This window comes from Diadema setosum, chromosome 6 (assembly GCF_964275005.1).
Source record: "Diadema setosum chromosome 6, eeDiaSeto1, whole genome shotgun sequence".
Taxonomy (NCBI): Eukaryota; Metazoa; Echinodermata; class Echinoidea; order Diadematoida; family Diadematidae; genus Diadema; species Diadema setosum.
This window is the reverse complement of record NC_092690.1, coordinates 38,935,916-38,955,697: the sequence shown is the minus strand read 5'-3', so window position 1 is coordinate 38,955,697 and position 19,782 is coordinate 38,935,916. Positions and strand designations below refer to the sequence as shown.

The 19,782-nt window shown below is 40.4% G+C and overlaps 1 protein-coding gene across 1 annotated transcript; it reads left to right on the top strand.

The window, feature by feature from the left end:
* Window positions 1-7,153: 7,153 nt before the first annotated feature.
* Window positions 7,154-19,283, top strand: LOC140229785 (zinc finger HIT domain-containing protein 2-like). Its single transcript, XM_072310019.1, has 10 exons — window positions 7,154-7,248; window positions 8,227-8,376; window positions 9,276-9,418; window positions 11,654-11,778; window positions 12,665-12,828; window positions 13,534-13,603; window positions 14,022-14,114; window positions 15,367-15,529; window positions 17,293-17,436; window positions 18,170-19,283. The coding sequence occupies exons 1-10, from the start codon at window positions 7,154-7,156 to the stop codon at window positions 18,280-18,282; spliced, it is 1,260 nt and encodes a 419-aa protein (XP_072166120.1). The 3' UTR covers window positions 18,283-19,283.
* The last annotated feature ends 499 nt before the right edge of the window (window positions 19,284-19,782 follow it).

The window sequence follows — 19,782 nt, the reverse complement described above, 5'->3', positions numbered from 1 at the left end:
CTTGAGTTCAGGATTGCTGGTTTCTTGGCCGTGATGATGTGGTATTTCTCCCATAGACACAGGTTGCAGCGGTTTGTTTTTGGCGAGTACGGTTGGGCGTGCCTGACGATCCTCCATGTGAGTGAGTAGGGAGTGCCTTCATCCTTCAGTCCCCAAATGTATTTACTCAGTTCTGTCTGGTGTCGCTTTTCCCTGTTTGTGAAGCTTGCCTTGTGTGTGGCATATCTGGATTTGAAGGAGGTTGAGGTAAGGCCGATGTATATTTTCTCATCTTCCGGGGTCGCTACCTTCGCTTCGTATGCTTCGTATATGATGTTCCTGGCTGTGCATTTCCCAGGGATCGGGCAATCTTCCTTCTTTCTGCAGTTGCAGGAGTCCCTGGCTTGCTCTTGACTGTTGTTGATTATTTTGTTGTTGTGTGCCTTTGTTATAGTATGCATATTGTCCATGCAGCTGTAGCTTACTTTCAGAGTGTTCCTGTTGCATATCTTGCGAAGCTGATGCCCTTTAGGGAAGTGATGCTCGACGAGGGCTAGGAACTTCTTCCCGATGTTTGTTTTTACATGTCTGCTGAACGGGGGGTTGAACCACGTTATGTTTCGTTTCCTTTGGTGTTGTCTTTCTTTTCTGCAGCTGCTGGTCTCTTTGGGGGTGTACGTCAATGTTGTTTGGTGTCCCGCCTCGTGGAGTGCGTTCTCGTAGTCTGGTTTGGTGCTGTTGAAGATTTCCTCGTTGCTGGAGATGTTGGATAGGCGGGTCTGGATGGACTGTGGTATTCTCTTGGTGACGGTGGGTGGATGATTCGATTCTGTATGTACGTATAGGTGTGAGTCCCCTGGCTTCGAGTACGGTTTGAATTCCTTCTTGGTGAGGTCGAATGTGACATCGAGGAAGTCGACGATGGTGTCATTTGCACTGGCCGTTATCTGTAGCCCGAACTCTTTGAATTTTTCGCAGAGCATCTTTTTGGTGTTCTCGGCTGCTCTGCGGGGTTTGTGGATAATGGCAAGACCATCGTCTCGGTAGAGCCCGATGTTTTCTTTGGGGATTATGGTGCCGATTTCTCCTAGTATGTATGCACCAACAAGTTCGCATGTTTCAGCTCCATCGTATGAGCCCATCGTGACATCGAAGAGGTCGTCTGCGTTTGCTTTTTGCCAAGGCTCGTTGTCATGGAAAAGGAGGGTGTTCTTGGCGTGGAAGATGATCTCTTCTTCGGCTGGCGTGATCGTGGTGAATGTTTTTGCGTATTTGATGGCTTTATTGAGCAGTTTCCTGTCAATGGACGGGTAGAAATTGACGACGTCGAACGAAAGGAATGTGGAGTTTTGCCTTGTCGGGGTACCCTTGAACCAGTTGATGACTGCGGTGGTGTTTTTCCATTGGTTGACCTTCGTCGCTTCCAGGACCTTGCCATTGATTCTCTCCAGCACTCTCTTCGATATGATGCCGATTTCACTCTTGCTTGGGTTGATGAGCCTGCATGTAGGGTGATTCCGGAAATTGTCTCTGTGGTCTTTCAGTGTGATGTATGCTTGCTTCGGGGCTAGAACCTGGATCCTGTCGGAAAGCTCTAGATTGTCGGCGATCCTTTTGGCCTCTACATTCGTGCTGTGCTCTGTTTGGTGGTTTGACCTCCTGTATGTGGTTGTGACATTATCTCTCATCAGCTTGTTGTATTCTCTGGGAGTGACTGAGTAGTAGTTGTTTGTTTTGTCGGCAGGCACCAAGATGTTTTTCTCGCTGCGTATCCTTCTCAGGTCCTCCTTTAGTTTGTTCTGGAATGGTGAGTTGGCCTGATAGCGAATACATCAAGAGACTGATACAGAAAGTTGAAGACTTCATAAAACGACTACGATGGCGAGCATTCTTCTTCTTAAACCAAGACTCAAAGCCCGACTACAGAGAAACTTACGGATTCAGAAGCCAAAAGTCCCCTCCTTCTGTCCCTCAGCTGAAACCCTTCGAAGATGACTTGCTCAAACTGATTGAAGATGTCAAATTCCGCAACGCCAACTCACCATTCCAGAACAAACTAAAGGAGGACCTGAGAAGGATACGCAGCGAGAAAAACATCTTGGTGCCTGCCGACAAAACAAACAACTACTACTCAGTCACTCCCAGAGAATACAACAAGCTGATGAGAGATAATGTCACAACCACATACAGGAGGTCAAACCACCAAACAGAGCACAGCACGAATGTAGAGGCCAAAAGGATCGCCGACAATCTAGAGCTTTCCGACAGGATCCAGGTTCTAGCCCCGAAGCAAGCATACATCACACTGAAAGACCACAAAGACAATTTCCGGAATCACCCTACATGCAGGCTCATCAACCCAAGCAAGAGTGAAATCGGCATCATATCGAAGAGAGTGCTGGAGAGAATCAATGGCAAGGTCCTGGAAGCGACGAAGGTCAACCAATGGAAAAACACCACCGCAGTCATCAACTGGTTCAAGGGTACCCCGACAAGGCAAAACTCCACATTCCTTTCGTTCGACGTCGTCAATTTCTACCCGTCCATTGACAGGAAACTGCTCAATAAAGCCATCAAATACGCAAAAACATTCACCACGATCACGCCAGCCGAAGAAGAGATCATCTTCCACGCCAAGAACACCCTCCTTTTCCATGACAACGAGCCTTGGCAAAAAGCAAACGCAGACGACCTCTTCGATGTCACGATGGGCTCATACGATGGAGCTGAAACATGCGAACTTGTTGGTGCATACATACTAGGAGAAATCGGCACCATAATCCCCAAAGAAAACATCGGGCTCTACCGAGACGATGGTCTTGCCATTATCCACAAACCCCGCAGAGCAGCCGAGAACACCAAAAAGATGCTCTGCGAAAAATTCAAAGAGTTCGGGCTACAGATAACGGCCAGTGCAAATGACACCATCGTCGACTTCCTCGATGTCACATTCGACCTCACCAAGAAGGAATTCAAACCGTACTCGAAGCCAGGGGACTCACACCTATACGTACATACAGAATCGAATCATCCACCCACCGTCACCAAGAGAATACCACAGTCCATCCAGACCCGCCTATCCAACATCTCCAGCAACGAGGAAATCTTCAACAGCACCAAACCAGACTACGAGAACGCACTCCACGAGGCGGGACACCAAACAACATTGACGTACACCCCCAAAGAGACCAGCAGCTGCAGAAAAGAAAGACAACACCAAAGGAAACGAAACATAACGTGGTTCAACCCCCCGTTCAGCAGACATGTAAAAACAAACATCGGGAAGAAGTTCCTAGCCCTCGTCGAGCATCACTTCCCTAAAGGGCATCAGCTTCGCAAGATATGCAACAGGAACACTCTGAAAGTAAGCTACAGCTGCATGGACAATATGCATACTATAACAAAGGCACACAACAACAAAATAATCAACAACAGTCAAGAGCAAGCCAGGGACTCCTGCAACTGCAGAAAGAAGGAAGATTGCCCGATCCCTGGGAAATGCACAGCCAGGAACATCATATACGAAGCGTACGAAGCGAAGGTAGCGACCCCGGAAGATGAGAAAATATACATCGGCCTTACCTCAACCTCCTTCAAATCCAGATATGCCACACACAAGGCAAGCTTCACAAACAGGGAAAAGCGACACCAGACAGAACTGAGTAAATACATTTGGGGACTGAAGGATGAAGGCACTCCCTACTCACTCACATGGAGGATCGTCAGGCACGCCCAACCGTACTCGCCAAAAACAAACCGCTGCAACCTGTGTCTATGGGAGAAATACCACATCATCACGGCCAAGAAACCAGCAATCCTGAACTCAAGAACAGAACTCATTTCAACATGTAAACATAAGAAAAAGTTTTCCCTCGCAGAGCTTGGTTAGCCCCCCCCCCCCCCTCCCCGGCTTCCACATGTAACAATTTAAGCCATACAAGTGTATTACCCCTGCCTTAAGCCCAGTACCAGTGTCATTATCAACTTTATTGTGCTGTTAAGTAGCCACGTGCATGTATTTTTGTATCTTTTGTATCTTTTGTTTGCTTGCTTGAGTGCACCAGAGCCGTATGTCTTACACTGTACTTTAACAAGAAACTGATTTAGTTGCTGACGAGGCTTCGGCCGAAACAGACTGTCCAGCTAAGTCACTAATAAAGCAACGCCTTCCATCCTACTATATATTGTACTATATATATATATATATATATATATATATATATATATAAATGAAGAGTTTGTTTGCCAAAACCGATAAGTCCATATTTGCCAAACGAAGATATTTGCGATTAAAGGTCAAGAAAAATAAGGAGAATAATAAGAAAATATTTGCTTCTTTTGACCATAACTTCAAAAATGTACCTTATGTAGTGACCAATATATCATTTTAAAGGTATTATTTTGTACTTTATGATAGAGACCGTACTTCAAAATCTTCAAAAATGGACTTATCGGTTTTTGCAAACAACCTCTTCGTTTTTATACATTTATATTTATATGTATATATACACATATATATTTATATGTATATATGTATATATATACACACACACACACACACACACACATATATATATATATATATATATATATATAATATGGTTCAAAAAGTTTGCGAATACGATTATCATCCATGTGACTGTAGGCAGAGAAAAGATTGTTCTCCCAGATGAGACAAATAATAATAATAATAATAATAAAATGAGTCGTCAGCCGACATGCAGACAGTCCTATTCTTCGACTTTTGGTGGTCACATTTGTAAAATAATATTGACCAATCATATCAATATGATATCAGCAGCTACTGCGGAAGTACAACAAGGAGCATCAATGACGGCTAGCAGTCAAATGAGGAAAAGTCAAAGTCAGCGCCAAATTTATACCTTTCCATTTTCCTGGTAATGTCCGCAGTTTGTCCGCATGAATAACTTATGTTGTCCGGAAGGCATCCTGATTGTCCGCGTTCATTCCTGGTGTAATCCTAGATGTTTCCACGCTGCTCGGCTACGATTAGTATATTCCGAGGTATTTTGCGCTCTTCCGGAGTGATTCCTAGGAATGTCCGCAGTCAGTCCGCGGACAGTCAGCGGACATACCTAGGAATGTCCCAGGACAAGCTGATACACACACTTATTCCGCGTCTGACGCGGACAGGATGCCGAAATGACAGAATTTGCTTCCGCAACCCTTCCTGGGCTTGTCCGCGCCTTAGTGGACGTCCGCCCTAAAGAGAACTTTTCAAGAAAGAATAACAATACATAATAGTTATTTTTACCCATTTAGACCTGGGTAACGTAAATAATGAAAAACATCGGCATAACTTTAAATTAGTCAAGTCCTGTAAAAGCATGAGTATAATGTGCTTGGAACAAACGGAAGTTGTAAAGCCAGAGTCCATTCGGGTGGTCTGGCTAGTAGGCCCATGAATATAGATTTGTGTTAATGCGTGTGTGTGTTTGTGTGTATGTGTGTGTGTGTGTGTGTGTGTGTGTGTGTGTGTATGTGTGTGTGTGTGTGTGTGTTTGTGTGTGTGTATGTGTGTGTGTATGTGTGTGTGCGTGTGTGTGTGTGTGTATGTGTCTACGTTTGCGTGTCTGTGTGTGAACAATCTGCTGATAGAACGTGGCATAATAATGCAGATGATATATGCATAACCAACATTAGGTCTTACACTGAAGCATATTATTTTCAATGATAATCAACATACTCCATGAACATACTCTTTTCTTCGAAATAGGAGTCTACATGGATATGAGGGGCGCAGCTCGGCCCGAAGATAATTGTACCCTCGGCGAGTTCCGTAATAGTAACTGACCAGGAGCTCGAAATTAAGTAGAATATAGGCCATGTTCAAATTTATTTATTCATTCATTTACTGTATTTTCTTTTTTTTAGGGGGGGGGGGTTCAAATTCATATGAAAAAGGGGAGATGGATATGAGAAGAATAATTGTTTAGAAAAATCATATATAGAGGGATCTTTTACTGTCGTATACGAAGCTTGCATCGAGCGATGATCAGGGTTCTTGCGGTTCTGAAAAATCTTGAAAAGTCATGGAGTTTTTAAAATATTTTTCCCATGCCTTGAAAAGTCATGGAAAATGCAGAATCATGGATATATTACGGAAAAGTTGGAGAATTTATGCATTCATTTTTTTTTTTGCCTTTCAATGATCATCTTTTTTTTTTTTGCAATAATAGTAGCAAATATTGTTTCTAAGACAAGAATTTCGTCAAGAAGCTCAGACCAAATTGTCGTCCAACGACAGTGTTGATGTAATAATACACAAGCCGTAAATGATAGTAATTGGCCTAGTCATTTCCGTTTGTTTACCACAAACCATTTAGATTAATTTCATGAAGTTATTGTCTAGGAAAAGGGTTCTGGATTTCTAAGAGTTTATTTAGGAAAGTCATGAAATTTATTTTTGTAAAAGATGGAGAAACCCGGGATGATGTCCTTCAACATTGCTTCTTGATGTCTCAATTAGCCTACATGAACTATTTCAGAAAGTGTTGTATGAAAAAAAAAAAGTGACGTAATTTTCCAAAAACATGTACACTAAAAGTCTTGCAGTATCATGGAGTGCGTCCAAGCATGCATCAAACGAACAGCACGCATGCCGCCCATGACTTTGCAATACACGTGTATATTTTTTTTCATTTAGCCACCCGAAGATTTCTGATATGTAAAGTCAGTAGCAATGAGAATAGATCGCCCCCACTTTTTTTGCATCATATTACTACAAAGGAATACAAAGGTGTCATCACTCCCCCCTCCTCCGCTTTTTTTTTACCCCGCAAGTGCGTAAGTAGCACTAGAAAGAAATAGATAGAAACCTTGAAGTGTGAGCGCAGTAAGGTTATATTTTTGCGCTGAAGACCTTTCTTTTTTCTTTTTTTAAAGGAACCCCCAGAAGCTACTGTAGCGCTGAAGGCCTTTTTTTTTTCGTTTTCGTTTTGCTTTGTTTTGTTTTGTTTGTTTGTTTGTTGTTGTTGGTGGTTTTTTGTTTGTTTTTTGTTTTTTTGCTTATTAACTCTTGAGACCCGGAAGTGTCCCCCTCCCCCACCCCCACTTTTGAAAACGTACACCCCCTTTGGAGCAGCTGCTAGAAAGTCTCTGGAAAGATTTCGGAAGTCCCCCGTTATTGGGCGCTGAGGGCGGCATTTCAAACATGGCGGCCCCCTGTGATGAAAGAAACACGTTCTCTGTCGAGCAAGTACTGGGTCAACCCGCCACTTTCAAGCAGTCAATTGGCGTCTGTAAACTGTAAGTTACATTGTATCTTCATTTGATAATGGAAATCATGTTAAAGATAGATGATGGAATAAGAAAGAGTGAGAAATGATGCTCAAATATAACGAGACTACTGCGACGAGACTTCTTTAGTCCCATTGCCCTGATTTGGTGTAAGTGCGATAGTATTATTGGAAAACAGGAACATACAGTAGTACGCGCGCGCGCGCGCGCCCGCGGCCCCAATGACCTGTGCCATCGTAATGGCATTCTGCTGGGCACATCTTTCTTATTATTGAAATGTATTTATTGAATAACAACCCATGCAGCCCGCAGGCTGAATTGAGGACATCTTACAAGCATCAACTTGAATACATTTCTTGAATTGCATCCGTTCATTCTGTTCTGCCAGGAACACGATAATCTGTGAACCCATTTCTTTTAGGTGCCTTTCTTTTAACTAATTGTGAGGTTGTGAAATCTAAATAAATTTTAGATACTTTCCCTTTGACTGCTAGTAGTGACCTGCCCATCAACAGGTTTGGTACAATTTTGTAGGTGATGGTATAGAATGCAATGTCTAGTATAATACCTGGTAGCAAGTGAAAGATTAAATGAGCATTGTGTGCTATCTGCATCAGTTTCTATCACTCTCATACTGGTACTCCTTTTCTTTACTGGTTAATCCATTCCATAAATAATGAGTGTCTGACTCGAAAACAGTGAAAGCAAAAGGCACATCAATTCATTTTATCTTCTAATGTTTTAAACCTGTTTTTTTACATAACAAACATTATTATCATTGCTTTTTTATTATGTCCCTGCTGAAGGCAGATTGTTGTTGTACACAGTTTGTTCATAAGGCAGGTCTGACTTCATCGCAAGTCAGCTGTCCATATGGCTAAGTAATACAGGTTGGTCAGTAAGGCACGTGTAATCATCTGTTAGTCAGTTTTCTTACTGGCAAATGTTTTGTCCATGTAACCTTGCATCATCCCATTTTCATTTCAGATGCCTTAGAGCGAGGGCGTCCTACACATGTCCCCGCTGCAATGTCTCCTATTGCTCTCTGTCTTGCTACAAGGGTGAGAAGCATTCTGAGTGCTCCGAGTCCTTCTACAAACAAAACTTCATTCAGGCTTTGAAGGAGACAAAAGGAAGGTATGTACATTTATGAAGAGTTTGATCACAAAATGGACTAAGCGTCATTTTTAAACATTTTGAACTAAGTCCATCATTTGATAGAACAAAATCAAACTTTTTCCAGTGATATCTCACTTGGTGCATAGCAAGGAATGTTCTTGAAGATATGAAGAAAAAAATTCATATTTCTCACTATTTTCTTTGTTTTTAGCAGATTTAATTACATAAAGTTCAAATTGACAAGAATGGAGTTAAGTCATTTTGCAATCAAACTCATGGTAAGCTAATGTTCACTAAACGTTTACTGTTACAGTCCTGTAATCAATATTTCTCATCTCAACATTAACCTGTCATGAATTCATTTTAAGGAGAATAATTTGTATCCTTTTCATCAAATTACAGAAATGTTGTAATAACTTTGATAAAAAATCGTAGCTCCTGTTTAGAGAAAATCAGGAATTAATGTTGCTGTGTTATTGACCAAAAGCATACATGATTTTTTTTTTCTGTGTACAACGAATGGGAGAGTTGGAAGGTGATGTCATCATCACCTCATCTAGTCTCTAACCCAGTTACATGAAGTTTCACTGTGTTTTACACATCCAATCACATCCAAATTCAAAAGACAACCTCTTGACTCCATTTTGTGTGTTTGATTTACATCATTCCAAAGTTAATCTGAACTTTTTGGGCATCAATACAGTCAACCTTGCTTGGTAACATCAAATGTATTTGGACTAAAGCAATAGCTCCGACCTAGAGAAAATTTGACTTCTGAGGGATTAAAATTGATAGAGTACAGAGAGAAGAGGGCTTGAAAAGATCTTCAACTTAGGCCATCGTTTCGACTTGTGGGAGATTGACTTCAGCAAGCTGGACTGTACTTCAGATTTGGGATTTGCTTTGCATTCCATCAGCCACAAAGACAAGGAGCGAGTCTTAGAGATGCTGAGGCGACTTGAGATGGAGGAACCAACTGTTGACAGTGATGATGAAGATGAGGAGGTGCAGAATGGACAGGTGGAAAGCCTGGAAAGAAGGCTAGCTGGACTTGACCTTGGTAATAACAATGTACTGCCTTTCTTTGACATTATGCCATCAGTAGCCCAACCCCAGGTTTTCCCTTTACCTGTATTCCATCATCTTTGTAACTTATTCCCCAAAATGCTTGCATTGAATATGTAGCTTGACTTTCATAATATGCATATCTGTCAATAATTATTGTGTGTCAGTAGCTGACCTTTTTCTTTGTTATGTCTATTGGGGGGGGGGGGGGCGGAATCCGCCCATCCCCTCGACGTTTCGCGCTATAATTCTGTAATGCGAGAAGGCCTCGTTGCGAAGCTTCTTTACTTTGATTGTTCAAGTCTCGCGCAACTTTTGAGACCAAATTTGCGACATCCGCGCATACTTATGCGAAGCCACGCCCATTTTTGTAACGGAATGTCGCCCCAAAACGGGCACAATTTTGTGCTTTCAGCCCCGGTGCTACGGTGCAATTAACTCACTGATAAGAGGCCAAAGCTTTTGAATTCTTAACGGTCATCGAAGCGCTGTGCGGAGCGAAGGACAAAAAATCTCGAAAGTTCACCTCCTCGTATCTCCCTTATTTTACCACCAAATCCCTTGAAACTTCACACATATATCAAATATGAATATATCATCCTTCATATGATTTTTGGGCGAAAACGCTGATGTATCTTTCGAGATATGTGTATTTTTCTGCTTGAGTCGACTGTGGGAAAGGGTTATGATTTTTTCCCGACACAAGTCTGCGCCTGCATGAATATGCATTTGATCAACATATTACTAGTCTGTGTACACCAGACTCACTACCTGCGAAGTCTCGTGTTTGTGCAATTAGTAGTTAGGTGAAAATAAGAGCAAAAAGACAACCAACTTTAAGAGAAGATACTGGACATGCACAACTAGATCATCCTCCTGCGCATGCGTTTTCTACTGGTAAGTGCACGCTTAGCCAATCAGCGGTGTCAGGCTCGGCGCAATGCGACAGAGGTCGATTTTCGGTCAGCAGGGTGGTGAGTGGGCAAGAGAGGAACCCTGCTTTGTGCTTCAACTGTTTCAAGCAGCACAAAAACCAATACATCGGACTGCGTATTCCTTACGCCATGGATTTTTACGTGGGTCACAAGTGACAGTGATCTCGATTTTTTCCAGACATAGCTGTGCGCCAAATGATACAGAAAAGATATTTGGAGAGCAGCATGGATATACTACCATAAGTCATATACCGAAGTTTCATTTTTGTGCAATGAAGGAAAATGTGAGAAAATAACACTTGTTCTGAGACCAAATTTTCTGTTTTGGAAGCTAAGTTTCGACATTATTTTCACACGTTTATCCTCAATAAAACCCCAAATAACTAACATTACGAGTTAGAGAATAGTTTCTTCTTCAGTTTGCTGTATAGATTTAATCATTTGATGGCTTTGAGGTGAGATATTGCGATTGTCCTGCAACACTTCCCCAGCGGTTTTACGCACACAAGCTGTCTACTTTTTGCAACTGAGGCTTCGAGGTCATAAGCTTTTGGCGAGTTAATTGCACCCTAGCGCCGCGCCTGCTTTTGTGTACATTTCCTATGGAAAACAGTGCTCTGTCGTGAAAGTCATAAAAACCCGATTATTTTTACAATTAATCACTTTCATTGATTAGTTTTGTGCTAATTATGGTAGAAAAGTGGTCAGTGACAATTTCCAATGAAAAAACAAAGAAAAAAACAAAAGTTGAAAAACAAAGAAATAGATAAGAAATTCTGAAAACAATAAAATACATAAGAATTGAAATGAATTTTGAAAGTTTTTGTGATGTACAATTGTTGGATATGCTAAAACAGATTTACAGATCAAAAATTAGACTCTCAATGCTCTTAATTAGGCTAAAATATGATCTTGAACTTAATTTGCATAATTAATTAATTATAATTAGATATTGATTGTTTCAAAAAATCTTATGACATTATCTTGTAGATTATGACGTGGGTCTCACGCATGCAAAATTTCATCGCGATCACACCACCGATGGCCGAGATCTCAGGGGGGGCCGGAATCCATCCCCCCCCCCCCCCCCCCGGTCTGAGCATAGCCAAAAAAAGCCCGGCCCCTTTAGGGTTAGATTTTACTCTGGAAATGAATACCAGTATATTCAAGCAGATTAGAAGCCAGAATGTGCTGAACGGCCTCTCTTTATCACCAACATAGCATACATATAATATGATTATAACAGACAAGAGGGCTTACAGAAAGTTAACTGACGCTCTCCCTCATGTTTTCAGACAAGGAACCAGAGAAGGTGTGGGACAAGCTGACCCCAGAGGAGCGGAGAGAATTTGACGAGGTCCTCCAAGGTGGAGGGATAGGAGCCATGTTAGAAGAGTGGGATCCCTGGTGGACCAATCATGTGAGTGAACCTCCATTGAAGAAATCAGTGGAATATTCACTATTCTGATTCTGTAAAACCAGTGGGGAATCCAGAGGGGGACACACAGGGCTTGTGATCTTTTTTTTTTTTTTTTTTTTTTTTTTGGGGGGGGGGGGTTAAAACAAAAGAAATAAACAGAAAAAAAGGGGGGAGGGGTGGCGTGCACCCTCCCTTCAATTTCGTAAAGGCGCCTCTCCTTTAGTGGAATTCCTTGATCCACCCCTGGTAAATTTACTCTAGATTCAACAAAGACTTATTGCTGATAATGTCCAGGCATTGTTGGCTCACTTCTCAGGTGAGGCTGATTTTCCTTAGTCTAAATTAAATATAGACTAAGGAAAGATTGTAACAACAATCAAAACAATCCTGACACATTCAAAGTTATTATGAATATCGATATCTAGTCATATCCAAGGTATATCCATACAATATCAAAACAAATCACAGAGTTAAAGAGTACACAGTACAGCATGAATAATAAGGTATAGAATAGTATTGAGAAAAAGAAAGATATTATTCAGAGGGGTGAAGGTTCAGGTGTGAGTTTCTTCACTTTGTCTCCCTCTACAAATTAAATTTGTTAAGATCGCAACTACTGATCTGTAAATTAACAAACATGTCGGAAAAAGGAACCAGTGGGACTAGAACCTGTCATCTACTGCTTTCTGGGCAGTGACACTACCACCAGGCTGTCCCGAAGCTCCAAAATTCTGACATTGTTATAGTTGACATAGAATAATATTATAGTGTATGTATGTAATTCATACCAGGACATCCAGTGATTATATATTTTGTGCTTTTTACTTGTATGTTTGATATCTGAGGTATTTTGTGGATTTCATATTTTCTCTGACAAACCAAACAGGATCGTGAGCTAATAAGTGAGTTGGGAAATGCGTCAGGACCAGAGAAAAGACCCAAAGTTCCAGTTAGCCAGCCACCAAAAACTCTAGACTCCGTCCCCAGCCTTTCTGAATTGATCAAGACACGGCCCTCTCCTCTGGTGGCATTCAACCTCGTCAATATCCTGTATCCTTTTCAATGAGGTGCTGACATGTTTATTTCCATGTGAATAATCGTGCTGCAGTTAACCCGGTGAGGACGAGTCCCTAGTATACTCCGACAAGGGTCTATGGGAAATGTGTGTTGTAGCAAAATCAGCCCGTCCTAAAGGGGTTAAAAGAGTAAACAATCATTTTATTGCTAATACTGGTTAGGGTGAGTATATGGCAGAAATTTGAGTAGTATGTGCTTCCTGATTAAATCCACTAAAGCATATATAGAGCATGAATCAACCGAAAACAGAAGTTGAAAACAAAGGAACTTACATTCCAGAATGCTGCCAGAGTCTGAGGAAAATTGACTCTGGTTATTCTGTCTAAACTTTAATTTGGCAAAGTTTGTAAAAAGCTGTGCATAATATTCTCAGATGAATAAAAAAAAACCCTGGTAGATCTGAACTCTATTCATCCCTCAGGATTTGTAAACATTGTGTGGTACAGGTAATCTAAACCATTATTTAGTTATCAATATGATAATTTGGTAAGTCTGTGATGCAGGATGGTTAGGATAATATGCTGAAAGCACAATCTTTGTGTCCACTAAATGTCAGACAAGGTTTGCAATTATCAATTGTTGACAGATGTCAATGAGCAGTAGCCTCCATCTGCATTCTCTAGTCACTGTCAAAATCAACTACCTATTACTTTCTTTGACCCCATGTCTTCCCATCAGATATTGCTATGCATTTGTGGCAGTGCTGTACAACGGCTCACACATGGAGATTCCTTTGCATGCAATACAGGTGAGGACAATTCTTTCTTAGAGTTCAACTCCAGTTGACCTGAATGAAAGGCGTAGAATCATTTGAAATCATTGGGAAAGTAGATTCCTATTTTGAATTTTTAGGCTGACAAAATTGAAAAGTTTCCATTGTTTTCACTGAAATATGGTATTGGTCATGACAGTATGATTGATGATGTCATGAACCAACGATTTGACAGTTACACACAAAATGTCCACACAATTATTTTTGGTCAACAATTTGTTTACTGCAACCTTTTCTCCACATCTAATATGCATTGCTAGGTTACAGCAACACAGCATAATTCTCCATGTTTTGTCATCACTACAAGTTTGTACCCTTTCATTGTCGATTACATTGTATGTCTATCTTTGTGAAATTCTACAAATAATCATATTGTCTTTGTTTTACATTACAGAGTTTTGTAGAGATCTGTTCTGTCGTTAGTGCCAAGGCTAGCTTTTCCTGCACAGAGGATGCCATTGAGAGTGCAATCCACACAATTACACAGGTGAGCTGACTAGTCTTTAATCAAGCCTGTTGTCACTGTTTTCTTTATGTGATCAGGAAATATTACTTCTGTAATGTCATTATAAACTGAATTTTAAAGGGGATATAAAGTCAGCATGTGGCCAGTTGGTTAGGCAGTCCATTACAAACGATTGTGGAGCAAATTGATTGCACAGTTTCAAGCAATTTTGATGAGCTTTGATACACACAACAGCTCAGAAGTTTAAGTTGGCAAGACATGCTCACCTGTAAAGTAACCCGGGTTAGGAGCGAGAGATCAAGATAATGAAATCCTGGTGATTACAATATGTGACCGTGCATCACAAAACGAACAAAAAGTCGCACACACTGATTTTGCGTGAGGACTGAAAATAAGTGAAATGGGTCAACCTAGCCGACCTTGACTTTTTCATATTTTCTGAAAGAACATGTCTTCTTTTACATTATGCTAAAATTTGGTATCATAAAACGGACAGGAAAGTGTGTTTTTTTAGCAGTTTATCTCGAACATTTTTGGTTGAACAGTGTGATTAGGTGTGTCTTTTTTTCATCTCTGAAAAGCCTTGTACACACTCTTCACTTTCAACTCTAATAACTTTTGTAAGGATAATGCTACTGCTTTGAAAGTTGGCATCAATTATGGACAGAATGAGTTAATGAGGCATGCTTAATTTCAATTTAATCTGATTATCCCTTCATTGTTGTTACTCTTGTGGATTACTTCCTGTTTTTTGTCTCATTCATCGCACAGTCAGCGCGGTTAGGTTAAGATTAAGCGCTTGAATAGACACTGTAATTCGGAGCCCTTTTTCTCAGTTCACACTTTCCTGAGTTTGTGCTTTCTTCACGATAATAGGAGAGTCCATTTGATTTGAGTTATACGTTATTTCAAAGCTTAACCCGTTGAGGACGAGTCCCAAGTATACTCGGGCAGGTGTCTATGGGAAATGCATGTTGTAGCCAAATCAGTCCGTCCTCAACAGGTTAAAGTCCGCTCTTTCAGCATAATTATGGTCTAACTAAAAATGCATGTCTGGCGACTTTTTGTTTGTTTTGTGGTGCAGGGTAACATATGACTCAAATTGGCAACTTTTGAGTCACATCTTTTAATCTGTGGGTGGATGAGTGTGAATTATTTCTTTTTTCTTGTACTGTCCTGAGGAAAATTATGAGAGCAAGTTCAAAGACTACAATGTGAAATGCTAGTAAAATTGAATAAATTCCTCATCACAAACTTTCTCTTTCTGTATCAGCTCAAGAGTCTACCAAGTGAGAGGGTGCGGCTCGTTGCCGTGGTGAAGGATGTTGTGCACATCCTACTGGGGAGGAGTCGCTCATCTCCTGCTGTCTATGTAGAGGCTGCCCTCTCTGACCTGCATGAACTTCTGAAACGGAGTAGAGCAATCTACAAGAAATGTAAGTTTTCAAATTCATGAAATTCTTCTGTCGAGATGCTTTATGCAACTGATTGATAAATTGCCCTACATTGATGTAAATAAACACTGAATTGATCGGTAATTTGGTAGTTACCATGATAAAAGAAATCATGGGTGTACATACTCGAGCAGGATTCAAATACACAACCTCCTGATGTAGGTCAATAAGTCAATCATCTGCATTAAGCATCTCGAAGTAAGAATTTTGTAAATTTGAAAGATGCAGTACCCGCTGCATGCTGTAAGGATTAGAACCAGCAGTTGCTGTCAGGCGGAAGCTCGGTGGTCTATTGGAGATGACGCCTTTCCTAAGATCAGGAGGTTGTAGGTGCAAATCGTATTCGAGTACGTACGCCCATGATTCCTTTTGTCATGGCTACAACTAAAACACTGATGAATTCAGTGCTTATTTACGTCATTGTATGGCAAAGTGTCAATCAGTTGAAATGTAAGCTGATGTTTCACCATGTCGCTGATTCCATAGAGATGAATGTTTAGGATATTTCAGCCTGTGGTGCCTATGCATATGCAGAATACCAAAAAGATGATCACAGACTTAACCCTAAAAAGACTGGGCTATTTTGGTAGCTCGAAAGACTGGGGGGGGGCCTAAAGGGCCCCCCCTTAAGATCTCGGCCGTGGATCGCGCGATCGCCGCGGCAATTTGCACAATGGTAGTGTGCGATGTAATCTACAAGATCGTATATTTAAATTTTCCAAAATAGTCTTCTTTCATTTTATTTTGATTAATTATGCTAATTTATGCGAGAAATCAGACTTTTTTATCTAAATCAGTAAATAAAGCTCCAAAAGTGCTCTTTTTTGGTCTAGATATTCTTTGTAGCATTCTTAGCAAATGTACTTGAAAAAAAATTCGGTATCAAAATTAATTTCTTATTTATTTTATTGTTTTATGAATTTCTTATGTATTTCTTTGTTTTTTCGACCTTTTGTTTTTGTTGTTTTTTTCAGCAAAATTTGTGGCAGACCCTTTTTGAAGCATAATACTACTAAAACAAATTGATTTTAGCCATTGAGAGTAAAAATAAGCATATTTTTATGAAACATGTGATAAAACTCAATTTGCATTGACTTTGTACACAAAATCACATTTTTGAGCCATTTTCGGTCTCACGTGCATGTACAAAAAGTTATGTAATTTCAGAACCGTACCCCCGGGCGTCACAAATTTGGTGTCAAAATGTGCGGGAAACTCAAAAGGAAAAAGTCATAGAGCATCGCGGCGAGAGCATTGCGTGTTGCTGAGTAATCGCGCGAAATGTCGAGGGGGGGGGGCCTTTTAGGCCCCCCCCCCAGTCTTTTTAGGGTTAAAGAACGCACAAATTCTAGAGTGGAATTGACTATGAAATCATATCTTACACAAGGTCTATAGACCTTCAGTTTCTTTTCATCATTTTCTGTCTGTTTTTTTTTTCTTCTCCTGTCTCTTTCTTCTTCTCTTTCCACTCCTTCACCTGCCCTATATTCTTCCTTTGCTTTTCTAATTTTCTTTTTTCTCTTCTGTAACACTGATAGAAGACTAACTGTGGATTGTCAAAATATACGCCTACAGTGCTATAGTAGTAAGTTATAAAAAGAGTAAACGAGAAGTGTCAAAATATAAGCCGTAAGTGCTCTAGTAGTAAATTATAAAAAGAGCAAATGTGCTAACAGAAAAGCAGCATGCTTTTCAGTCAGTGTAATGTTTATTTATCCAATTACATTCATCTTTCATATTTGCAGATCCTGAGTCCAAACAGGAAAGCATCAGCAAGTCAAAGTCAGCAATATTTCAGGCCAAGAAGAAGGTCCTCTTTTATCTGGCCTGGACAAGAGAAAACCCTGGTGTCTTGAAGGACAGGGCAGCAGATGTCAAACTACTCCACAGTGAGTTGGGCCTGTAGAAGAGAGTGTTGATGATGATAATAGTGATGGATGGTGTTGATGGTGATGATGATGAAAGTGATGGTGGTGATGATGGTGATGACGGTGATGGTGGTGATGATGAAGGTGGTGATGATGAAGGTGATGGTGATGGTGATGATGGTGATTGTGGTAATGATGAAGGTGATGATGGTGGTAATGATGATGGTAATGATGATGATGATGGTGGTGATGATGTGTATGAGATGATACTTTACAATAACAAATAGTGTGAATAGATACCAAAATGTATTTTCCTCTGCTTAAGATTAAAGCTTTTTTCTGGCCAACTTTATTTTTCTCATATACCTGTATGTTCAAAAGTAATGCGAGATGGCACCAGAGAGCATTCAATCCTGGAACCTGGCCACATGAAACATTGTACGCTTTGTGCTTGCGATGTTTGCTACATGCATATAATATTATTGTATAAGCATATTTGTGCAATCAAAGACGCCAGTTGCTAAAGGACCCGGTAGGAGAATCTCTAGTTTGAGAGGTACTCGGGGCTCGAGTCTCTGATTGTCTTTCTCTATTCTTGTATATACACTGTATGTATGAAGAGACTGAGGAGAAAGAGAGAAATGTACACTTCTTTTGCATTGTCATGTTTTTGCTTGTATTTGTATTTGTTCCCACAATATCCTCCTGAAGTAAATGTACAAGAAATCATGTTTTTGTACTGACTTTGTTCCAGGGTCTATGGAATTGGATCTAATCAGGCACTCTCAGGTCAAGACACTGGTAGAGAAAAATCTGCCCAAAGTGAAAGAGAACTCATCACAGAAGCTTATAGAAGAACTGGACTGAGTGAGGACTGACACTTTGAATGAGATTCAGCATCATGGGATGAATGGCGAAGGGATGGATTCACAGGGAATGAATGGAGAAGGGATGGATTCAAACAGGATGAATGGAGAAGGGATGGATTCAAACGTTGGATTTCCGACAAAACTGGGGCCTTTTTACTCAAGAAAACTTAGAACAGAAAGTGAAAGTTTGAAACTGCTTTACATCGGGTTTAACAGACCTGGGACTCAAAGAGGGCGCTGTTGTGTAGCTTGATAATCACAGCCATTATCATGAAAGCTTACTACTGTAAAAGTGGATATCAAGCAAGTGATTTTTCACATTTGGCTGGGCAGGATGAATTTGGCAAGTTTTTCTTCCGTGGTATCAGGACATTATCTACTGGAACATGCATGGTAGGCAGTGATATTCACATAAATTATGCTTTAATTTTCACGCTATCTTCTTGTTGCGTTAAATGCATGAAAATTTCCACTTTTACAGTATGTGGAATTGATTGCTAATACAAATTGGTCACATACTAACTAGTAGGCATACTTTGTCTTCAGAGGATTCGTAAGTAATAGGTGAAACCAGCCAGGAACAAGGGCTGAATCAAGAGACGAACTGAGGTTGATATTCTTTTTACCGTTTCTGACAACTCACCGTATGAATTAGATTACTTACATGTAGACATGCAAAACATGGCAGATGCATTTTTAGTGTGGGTCCATGCAACATCGCCAGCTCAAAGCTTGGGTTCCCCCGTACATTTAAAATTATGTTCATGAACTTTATAGTGATTTTCACCAGCATTCGAGAAGACAGACCAAATAAAAGTGGCTGAACATGTGTAAGGCATCACATTGTTTTGTGAGCTTTTCTCATTTCCCTCAAAAAAAAAATACAGTAGCTCTCAGTTGAACAGATATAGCAGTACAGTATCTATCGTTACATGAGATTTTGATATACGGATGAAGATCATAAAAGTGCAGACGAGAAATAAAGAATAATTTTGCATAGGATGAAGATGAAATCCTAAACCTTTCTGTAGTTTTAGTTTCATTTCTTTCTTTGTTTTCCCTTGCTTTTGTTTGTCGTCTGCTACAAAGACATACAACTGTTGTACATGTATTTTGAATACCAGGGCCTGTTTCATAAACTTCAGTAAGAACTGTGTTATCAGTTGTGATAGTTGTTTTAAGCTACTTATCCTTGCATCTGAGAACAATAATTTGTCATAGAAATGTGGTACATGTAGTTATCACTTATAACATGTTTTTTTTTTAAACGGGACTCAAGAGGTACATGTACTACCATTGAAGTTTGGCTCAAATAAACACAATCATGAATCAACAATCACAACACATCGTGTATGTATCTATACTTTAATACTCAGGCGTCACCAAGTCACACCATATTTGCTCAAACACTCTTTTCGCACAAATCACACAGTACAGCTGTCTCACAAAATCAATCAAAAGAAAAGGTCAAGTCAAAAGGAGCCTGAGCTTTTGCTCC

Bases quoted from the DNA above. Each gene is read 5' to 3' on its own strand.
- LOC140229785 (XM_072310019.1), top strand. From the start codon at position 7,154: ATGGCGGCCCCCTGTGATGAAAGAAACACGTTCTCTGTCGAGCAAGTA. The intron at 7,249-8,226 runs GTAAGTTACATT...TTTTCATTTCAG, and splicing joins TCAATTGGCGTCTGTAAACT to ATGCCTTAGAGCGAGGGCGT. The intron at 9,419-11,653 runs GTAATAACAATG...TCATGTTTTCAG, and splicing joins GCTAGCTGGACTTGACCTTG to ACAAGGAACCAGAGAAGGTG.